The following is a 10,739-nucleotide window of genomic DNA, read 5'->3' on the forward strand; positions in this document are numbered from 1 at the left end:
GAAGAACAAGGCTCAAGTGCCTGAAGTTGATGAAGAAGATGCTGAAGCCCAAGTGCTAAGAAAGCTCAAACCAAAGATTCCAGACCACAATGACACTCATCCGGTGGCAGAGGACATGAACATTAGGAAGGATGCAGGTCTGAGACTTTGAAGGAAGAGTGATCCTTATGTTGTGAGAAGGAGAACTGTTGTGGACTACAGGTTCCACACCAAAGAATAGCAAGACTTCTATGAGACCATTCTGCTTGACAAGAAGCCAATTATCTGTGACATGAGATGGGTTGACTGGACATACATCAGAGAGAATGAAGATCACTTCCCAGGTGTATATGATAGCTTCAAGGCTTGTGGAGCTGACAAGTTTGTTGGACAGAAGCTCACCAAGTGGAATGATGAGCTGATCATGCAATTCTACTCCACTTCTCATTTCTATCCAGATGGAAGGATAGTGTGGATGTCTGAAGGTACAAGGTACCAATCAACTGTTGAAGAATGGGCAAAGTTGATCAATGCTCCAGAAGATCATGAGGATGATTTGCATGTGTATGCCAAGAAGAAGAAAGGCCACAACTCCATGTCAAGTATGTACAAGGAAATTCCTGATGAAGCCCTGGAAACTCATAAGTTGGGCTCTGTGAAATATTTGTTGTCTGGTCTGCCTACTATCAACACCATCCTGAGGCATACTCTATTGCCCAAGTCTGGAGATCACAGGATGATAAGAGGACATTCAATCAACTTGCTCCACATTTTTTATGTCCCTCAAAAATTCAAGGTCATGAGTCTGATTGTAGAGACAATCAAGAGGATAGTTGCTGATCCGAAAAGGTCTTGTGGGTATGCTCCACAAATTCAGGTGCTCATCAACTCAAAGATGGGCACAGGCACTTACTTGTTGGACAAGGATCACTTACCTCTCAAGCCAGATTTTGAAGACAACACAGTTGCCATGGATGAGAATGATCCTTCATTAGTGCAAGCACATGAGAAGAGAGCAAAGGCAAGGGCAGAAAAAGCTGCAAAGATGCCAAGTGTTGAAGAGGCATCTCAAGTGTTCTTGAAGAGTAAACAAGATCAACTTGGATTTCCGATCCAATCTACCTTGAGGATTGAGAAGGGCTTGGCCACCCTGACTGAGAATCAGGAGAGCTTGGAGAGGATCATTGAACAAAAATTCTATGATCTTGATCTAAAAGTCACTAAGATACAAATAGTAGTTGATCAGATCCATGAGGAAGCAGAGGAGAAGAAAGGAAAGGAAACTACCGAAGCTTTTCAGTATATGCCAAGAGGTCAGAGGTCAACTACAGTGTCAGTACCTGATACTAGAGCAACTACATCTGCACCAGCAGCCAAAGCTTCAGTGCCACCTCCAGCAGCCACTCCAGCAGCTCCAGCTACATCAACTGAAGCCTTCGTCCTTGGAGTCATTACTACACCACCTCACGAAGACCAAGCCTGAGAGACGCATAGTACTGTGCATTTTTTAACCTTTTGGTAACTTGTTGCCAAAGGGGGGAAATATGTATAGATCATAGCCTTCGAGAGAGAGTGTTGCTTTTTGTCTCTCTTGCACTTTATTTGGTTGAACTTTATTGTATGCTTGCTTGATACATTATGTCCTTATGTGAGATACTTGAATGATCATGTGTTTGATCATATGCTGCTTTAATGTGTGTTTGGATGATGTTATCTCTTATATCCCTATATGATCATTCACTTTGCTTGGTGATGAGTGCATGCTTTTTAATTGGTATGATTTTGAGCGCTCCACCAAGATGTATGTGACATGGAAGAGTAACCCATGATACTAATCGATTGTGCATTTGCATTCAAAAGCAAATCTTAAATAATGCACAAATTTAGGGGAGATCTTGCTTATCACATACTTCTCAAAGTGACAGTGTATTTCAATCTTATTATCATTTGTCGAAGCTTTGATCTATATGTTGTCATGAATTACCAAAAGGGGGGAGGTGAAAGTGCAACTATCCCTAGGTGGTTTTGGTAATGATTAACAACATATAGCTCATTGAACTAATTCTATTTCAAGATGAATATTTCAGGAAAGTTCAATGATTGGCATGGCATGGATTATGAATATGGACCCCTCAAAATGCTAAGGACAAAGGATTGGCTCAAGCTCTAAAAGATCAAGACTCTACATTTTACTTTTAGTGATCCTAGATCACATTGAGTCCATAGGAAAGCCAATACTATTAAAAGGGGATGAGGTGTTGCCTAATGACTTGCTTGCTCAAAATGCTTAGTGATATGCTCCAAAAATCCTCAACCACTTTCTCATATCCACATATGTCTCAAACCAAAAGTCAAACTTGGCCCCACCGATTTGATCTATCCGGCGCCACTGAGTTCATTTGACATAGCCACTACCAGAAACCCTAGTCACTTCGGTCTCACCGATAGGGATCTCGGTCTCACCGAGAAGGGATTGCAAACTCTCTATTTCACTTCATAAAATTTGGTCTAACCGAGATGAGCGATTGGTCCCACCGAGTTCGCAATGCAAACTCCCTATTTCCCTTTCGTAACGTTTCGGTCCCATCGAGATGAGCGAATCGGTCCCACCGAGTTTGCCGGACCAACTCTATGGTTAGGTTATTACCAAAGTCGGTCCCATCGAGTTTGTGTAATCGGTCTCACCGAGATTATGTTATGCCCTAACCCTAATGAAATCGGTCCAACCGAGTTGACATGTCGGTCCCACCAAAATGCCTAACGGTCACATTATGACCTAAATCGGTCTGACCGAGTTTTATGATTCTGTCCCATCGAGTTTGGTAAATTGTGTATAACGGTTAGATTTTTTGTGGAGGCTATATATACCCCTCCACCCTCTCCTCATTCGTGAGGAAAGCCATCAGAACATGCCTACACTTGCAGCATTCATTTTCTGAGAGAGAACCACCTACTCATGTGTTGAGGCCAAGATATTCCAATCCAACCATATGAATCTTGATCTCTAGCCTTCCCCAAGTTGCTTTCCACTCAAATCATCTTTCCACCAAATCCAATCCTATGAGAGAGATTTGAGTGTTGGGGAGACTATCATTTGAAGCACAAGAGCAAGGAGTTAATCAACAACACACCATCTATTACCTTTTGGAGAGTGGTGTCTCCTAGATTGGTTAGGTGTCACTTGGGAGCCTCCGTCAAGATTGTGGAGTTGAACCAAGGAGTTTGTAAGGGCAAGGAGATTGCCTACTTCGTGAAGATCTACCCTAGTGAGGCAAGTCCTTCGTGGGCGATGGCCATGGTGGGATAGAGAAGGTTGCTTCTTCATGGACCCTTCATGGGTAGAGCCCTCTGTGGTCTCGCGCAGCCGTTACCCTTCGTGGGTTGAAGTCTCCATCAACGTGGATGTACGATAGCACCACCTATCGGAACCACGCCAAAAATCTCCATGTCAACATTGCGTTTGCTCCCTCCAAACTCCTCCCTTTACCTTCATATGCAATGATTTACATTCCGCTGCTATACTCTTAGAATTGCATGTGTAGGTTGATTGCTTGACTTGTGCTAAGTTGCTAAAATCTGCCAAGACTTAAAATTGGGAAAAGGATATATTTTTATTTGGTCAAGTAGTCTAATCACCCCCGCCTTTAGACATACTTTCAATCCTACAAGTATCAATTCCTTAGACCATGAGATCATGTCACTCCCGGATATTGGAGGAATACTTTGTGTGCTATCAAACATCACTTCATAACTGGGTGATCAGATCTTGGCTTGTAGTTCCTATGCAGATGTGGTCCAAGTTCCTAGATTTTTTCCATGATCAGATCTTGGCTTCTAGGTCTAAGGTCTAAGGCTTGTAGTTCCTATGCAGATGCGGTCCAAGTTCCTAGATTTTTTCCATGATCGGATCTTGGCTTCTAGATCAAACAACTTTTCAGCGAACTTGATTTATGAACGTCTCGGTGGCCATCATGTTTCAGTTTCGTCAGTCTTAACTGCTCCCAACAACATCGCCTTAGGCAGGGCGGGATCTAAGAGTTTTCAAAACTCTAATTCGAATGCTCCAAGGCCCCAACATGCTTCTCTTGGTCTAGACGATGCCCATAATAGAGACTTATGTGTGTGGTGTTTGGACTTTGTCATTTGAGGCCTAGATACCGAAATCAAATCAAACGCGGGGGTTGCAAACGGTGGGGCCATGCTTTTGTCATCTACCGATTCAAGAATGGTTATTCTGTGATTATCATTTTGGCTCCCTCCTTGGCTGATCCTAATCAAGCTATTCTTCCCAGATAACAACTAATGGGAGTAGTCAAAGGTGGTGCCCCCGCCGGCAATGAATAGAGCTGCTCTAGACCGACTGCACCGTGAGCTGAGGTTGGTTACTATAGGACACCTACTAGCACCAAGCTATGCTCCCCATTCATCGGCTCCCCCGCTCCCCTCCTCTAGAGAAATCTCTCCGGTGAGCTCGTCAATGATGACCTTACCCTTTGACCATACGCATTCCTCCCGGCGGGCTTCCATGCGACTAAGGTGGAAAGTCATCCTTCCCATGCCAGATTCATTCGTGGCACCATCAAGCCCGCCAATGAAGAACTGGCGATTGCAGCAATCATATCCATGCCCTAAGGTTAAGTGTTCTTCACCAATGTTAGTGAGATTTTGGCTTAGACAAGGACTTAAATCTGGTCTAAAGGATTTTCTAATCTAACTGCTAGGATCAAAGGTACCAATGAGGTCATTTTTCTCTATGATACAATTGAAAAATTCATGGGCCTATATCTCCCTAAGTGGAATGGCAGACAGATTCTCAAGGAATATCTAACTTTTCTTCTCTCCTTCTAGCATGCTTATTGGAAAGAAAAAATCCACTGTTAAATGGGCCAAATTTGGTGAGATCAATTCCAAATTTCTGCAGGCCAAAGCTACCATCAAATTTAGACATAACCAGATTGCTATGTTGTAAGATGATCAGGAGGTAGAGCATTCAAGTCATGAGGCCAAAGTTGTTATTCTCTAGAGAGCATTCAGGCAGAGACCAGGTACTTCTGTACCTACTTTCAACCTATTAAATTGGGACAACCTAACTGATAAAAAGGATGATCTCTCTTCTTTTTAAAAGCCTTTCACTGAGGAAGAAATAGATGAAGTGGTTAAGAGCCTACCTGTTGACAAAGCATCTAGACCTGATGGATTCAATACTAATTTTATTAAAGCTTATTGGGATATTGTTGCTGAAGATTTCTATGAGCTTATAAATGATTTTTACTAGGGTAAAGTTAATTTCCAAAGTATTGACTAATACTTCATCATCTTGGTTCCAAAACAATGGCAAACCCCTCTCAAACCAGTGAATTCATGCCTTCTTCCCTCTTTTGCTCTATCAAAATCATTACCAAGCTCCTAGATAATAGGCTTCAAAGATACATATTATTGTGCATGCCAACCAATATGATTTCATTAAAAGAAGATCCATACACGACTGTGTGGCTTGGGCCTATGAATATATTCATTAGTGTCACCATTTTGGTACAAATATTGTTTTGCTGAATTGAATTTTGAGAAAGCCTTTCACATGATTGGGAATTAAACAATTAAGCAGTTGTTGATAGCCAGGGGATTTGTTGATAAATGGTTGATGTGGATTGACATGATCTAATCCTCTTGATATTTTATATCATTATAAATGGTATTCCTGGAAAGCGGTTTCTTTGCAATAGGGGGGTTAGGCAAGGAGGGGCCCTCTCCCTCCTCATTCTTATCGTTGGTTCTCTTACAATCAATTTTCAATGAAGTCGAAACCAATAATGTGGTCGGATTGTCCATTGACTCTACAGCTTCCACAGACTACCCAATTATCCAGTATGTAAATGAGACAGTGTTGGTCCTGCCTGCTTGTCCAGCCCAAATGCAACATGTTCATAACTTACTCATGCACTTTGCGGCTTATACTGGCATGGAAGTAAACTATAATAAATCCTTAATGGTGCCAACAATGTATGAGACCACATGTTTCAGTAGCTCACAACTATCTTTAGTTGTGTTGAAGGATCACCCTTCACTTATCTTGGCATTCCTCTTTGTTTATCTAAACCTAGAGTTGAATACTTTGTCCCTTGCATGCACATGATTGAAAACAGGCTCTCGGGGTGCTCTACCTTTCTTTCTTGTGGAGAAAGGCTTTATCTTATTAAATGTGTGTTCACTAGTTTGCCACCTTCTTCATGTGTTCATTAGAACTCGACAAGACTGTTCGTGAACAAATTAACAAATACTTGAGGCCCGTGCATGGCTCGACAAGCTGAGCGCGCGTGTGTGTGGGATCACTTTCGAAGAGGGACTAAAGATTAGTGGTGACTATTTATCGCCTTAAACGTGACAAGCACCAGCTCTAGCTGAAGCTTTTTCTCCCCTCGCGGCGTATTGGGCCAGCCCATTTACATGTGCATATTGGTAAAAAAGGGAATGTGAGAAAGGGGGAATCGATCGGACGCGGCTAATCTGCACCCGAGCTCATATGCTCCCGCATGAACAGTAAAATCAAAAAAAATCAAAAAAGTCCAAATTTTTTTGAGAGAAACATTGACAAAAGTTCTAAGTGCCTGCAAAAATTCATCATGAAATCACATTCCTAGAAGGCGTGGCAAAAAAAACAAAAATAGTACTCTGAAAAAGCTACTTTCAAACGCATTTTGAAGCACTGAATTTGTTTTTTTTTTGCCACGCCTTACAGGAATGTGATTTCATGATGATTTTTTGCAGGTACTTAGAACTTTTGTCAATGTTCCTCTCAAAAAAATTGGAATTTATTGAATTTTTTTCGATTTTACTGTTCATGCGGGTGCATATGAGCTCGGGTGCAGAATGGACTTTTCAGATCGATCCCTGGTCTTCAGGTTAAACGCTCGCTACGCTAGCACTCCGCCCAACCTCCTTTCGTGGTAAGAACAAGGGGTGCCACCTACTTGAGGCACTCGAGCCGTTTTCTTCCAGATTTTTTTCCTTTTATTTTATTTCATTTTTTTATTTTCTTTTTCTTCTCCGTTTTTCTTTGGTTTTCTTTACTCTCCCTTCTCTTTCTTTTATTTTGATTTTTTTTCTTCGTCGTCTTTTCATTCTTTTTTGCATTTCGTTTCTTTGTTTTTTTTAACTTTTGTTTATTTTGTTTCTAGTTTCGGTATTCTTTGCTCTTTTGGTTATTATTCAACATTTTCTATATATGTCAACAATATTTTTCAAATACATGTCTAACATTTCTTCTTCATTTTTTTATTATGTTTGTTTTCTTTTTCACTCTACATTTTCGTATATATCAAAAACATTTTTTAATAAATGAGCAACTTTTTTTATACACGTTCAACATTGTCCGAACGCTTATCCAATATTTTTAAATGCTTGTTCAACATTTTAATGCTTATTTAACATTTTTCAAATACATGTTCAATATTTTTAAAATATTCGTCCAACATTTTTTTAATATTTATTCAACATTTTCAAGTTCTTGTTCAACATTTCAAATACTTATTCAACATTTTCATATATTTGTTCAACATTTTTCAAATACTCGTTCAACCATTTTTAATACTTATTCAACATTTGTCAGATACTTGTTCAACCTTTTTAATAATTATTCAAAAATTTCAAATACTTGTTCAACAGTTTTTTAATACTTGTTCAACGTTTTTCCAATACTTGTTCAACATTTTTTTTAATGTGTTTTTGAGAGAATGTGGGCCCTCCCCCGACGCGAGGCTTCCCCTTGTGCTCGCTTAAAGCAAGAAATAAGGGTGCCTTGTGTTCGAGAGCAGCCTCCTCCCCAAGAAAAACTTAGGGTTTCTTTGCCTCCCGTCGGCGCTGCCGCCAGTCCGCCTCGTCTCCGGTGGCCTTAGGGCCATGGCGGCGCGGTGGATCCCGGTCCTTGCCGGCGGGAGGGCTTCATTTTTAGATGTTTCTTCAAGTTTTGTTAGGATTTGTGTCTTGCTCAGGAAGACGAGACGGCGGCGGCTCCCTGATGATGGAATAAGGTCTTCACCGCTTAGCCCCCGTTCCGGTGGTGTGTCTAGTATCGTCGGTGGGCATATGGAGGTGTGTCTCCAGCAGATTCATCCTTGATGAATTTGCTCGGATCTGGCCATAGTTCGTCTACGTTTGTGTTTCTTCAGGTTGGATCCTTGCGATCTACGTTACTTTTTATTGGCAGCGGTTGCTTTTCTGTTGCGCTTGTCCTATGAGGCCTTAGCATGACGACTTCTCGACTGTCTACTACAACAAGTTTTGCCCGGCTCCGACGAGGGAGGGGCGATGACGACGGCGCGCCTTCGGCTCACTTCATTGCTTGTAGTCGTCACTAGGTGGTCTACAAATCTGGATGTATTTTTTATTTTTTCTGACGTTCGTTGGATTGCCATAATTGAGGATGAATAGATCGGAAGTTTTCTTGAAAAAAAAATAAGGGTGCCCCTAAAGATTGCACATACACCTCTTGCCATACATGAGCCTTCTAAATTTATTGGAATTTGCCGAGTATTCGCCTGGGCCAGGCCCACTAATTCTAACAGGAACGACCATGTCATATGGGTTACCATGAACCCCTACAAAACAGTTACCGTGAAGGAACGGTGGAATGCATATGCTCTGCTCCGACTAGCTTGCGCCTCGCTCAGGCTCCTACCCCATGTCCAACAAGCCGGTGCCGTCCTTCCTCCGCCCCACCAAGGTCGTCCTTGTTCTGGTCCTGTCGTGCACAGCGCGTTGGCGACGGACGCGAAGGCCAGTGGAAGTCCAAGGCCAAGGTGCTGCTGAAGCTGCTCAAATCCAAGTCAATTACAGTTGAGATATTCACTAGAGTTAGTGTTCGGAAGTTAACGTTGCAGTTAAAGACTTGGATTTTCTTGTAAGTTCTGCACCAAGAATCTCTGCCAATGTCATAGTATTCAATAATGTTCTGCCAATGTTGCAGTTAAATGTGACTCTGTAGGCTTGATACTCATTAAACATTATTCGGATGTTGCAGTTAAATGTATCAAATAAGCAACTGTACTTACTAACTTTTGTTTCTGTCAAATAACCATCTGTTGCTGCACGAGGTTTACGATCTCTTCTAGAGCTCTTGTGGCTGCTCGTCTGCTTAGGAGTACTACATTGCTATGGTTACAGCTGGAGACCGGCTTCATCAGTGCCACTAATCGATTACTCTTATCCACAGGAACCAGTCAGCACGCATCTAATCTGCTTCTGAACACTGACAAACGTACTGTTAATATTATCCTAGTCACATATCAAACTGTAGTAACAGATTTGTAAGCTTGTGGCTTCAGCAAACTAAAACTGTAGTGGAATGTTCATACATGCGCAAACGAGATTTCTTTGGTAAAGACGGATCAACGATAATAAATAAATAAATTTGAAAAACAAGAGGAACCGCCATAAAAAAATTAAGGAACCAGAGCAATTCTTTGGGGGTCACAACCGATGACTTGCAAACAAATAAATTGGGCCAAGTTTTTTCTCTTTATTGGAGATCAGAGAAGAATTCCAGGATGAATTGTTACAATGTCAACATCAGGATTTCCCATAAAAGTTGATGGTGTTCCAGTTCCATATTTTCTACCAGAATGAAACAAGGTTGAAAAAAATTTGCAGAAGTAGCCAACTGACAGTACGGATCAAAACCAAAATAAAACAAAGGAACACAAACCCATAAAGCGTCGATACTGAATTTACCACTCTTCGGAACCAAACTGCAGGGTTCTTGCAGTTCTATACACTATAAGATTTAACTTGAGATCACTAGATTTGTTCAATTCCTCCGATACTAGAAGCCAATATTAAAAAAGCAGAATCAGACATGATGGTTTTTCTGAGATTGGAATTAACTTGTCATTGCAACGAAAGGAAACGATAGGAGTTACAACTAGAAGTTGGATTTCACTAGACAAACTACAGAAACAAGCATAGCCAGCGCACTAGATTCACGACAGGGGGGATACGACTACAGAGCAACGCAGGAAACAGCAGGGTCAGCCAGCGAGCTGATGGCGCTCAGCCGCCAAAGCCGTAGAGGGTGCGGCCCTGGCGCTTGAGGGCGTACACGACGTCCATGGCGGTGACGGTCTTGCGACGGGCGTGCTCGGTGTAGGTGACGGCGTCGCGGATGACGTTCTCGAGGAAGATCTTGAGGACGCCGCGGGTCTCCTCGTAGATGAGCCCCGAGATGCGCTTCACGCCGCCCCTCCTCGCCAGCCTCCGGATCGCCGGCTTGGTGATGCCCTGGATGTTGTCGCGGAGCACCTTCCGGTGGCGCTTGGCGCCGCCCTTGCCGAGCCCCTTGCCGCCCTTGCCACGCCCAGACATCGCCGGAGATGAGATGGAAGCAGTCTAACAGGGGATAATGGGAGTCGCTGTTGAGCTTGGTGAGGAGGTGATGCGGATTTGGGGTGAGATTTATAGGCGAGCGGGGGGATTTGGGAGGCGGGGGCGGGGGGTGCTGGTTTGGGGTTTGAGAGCGGGAGGATTTCGGTTTTCACGGGATGGGTTTCGTTGGAAGGATACGTTTGAGACGTCGGATTGGGATCTGAGGGGTGGTATTTCTGTTGATCGCTGGCGCGGAGGGAGGGATCCGTGGGAGGGGGGTTGGTTGCCGTCGGATGCGAGATGGATGGAGGTAGATTCGGAGCTGGGTTCGGCGCGGATCGGTGACGTGGCTACAGTTGTGTAGAGTGGCCAACAACGTCCCTGTGGCACGCTGCTTTTCCTTC

The 10,739-nt window shown here is 42.9% G+C and overlaps 1 protein-coding gene across 1 annotated transcript; it reads right to left on the minus strand.

Annotated features, from left to right (window-relative positions):
- Positions 1-9,780: 9,780 nt before the first annotated feature.
- LOC119324154 (histone H4) lies at positions 9,781-10,409 on the minus strand. The gene has a single exon (XM_037597926.1). The coding sequence runs from the start codon at positions 10,333-10,335 to the stop codon at positions 10,024-10,026; it is 312 nt and encodes a 103-aa protein (XP_037453823.1). The 5' UTR covers positions 10,336-10,409; the 3' UTR covers positions 9,781-10,023.
- Between the last annotated feature and the right edge of the window lie 330 nt (positions 10,410-10,739).

This window comes from Triticum dicoccoides, chromosome 6B, assembly GCF_002162155.2.
Source record: "Triticum dicoccoides isolate Atlit2015 ecotype Zavitan chromosome 6B, WEW_v2.0, whole genome shotgun sequence".
NCBI classification, from domain to species: Eukaryota; Viridiplantae; Streptophyta; class Magnoliopsida; order Poales; family Poaceae; genus Triticum; species Triticum dicoccoides.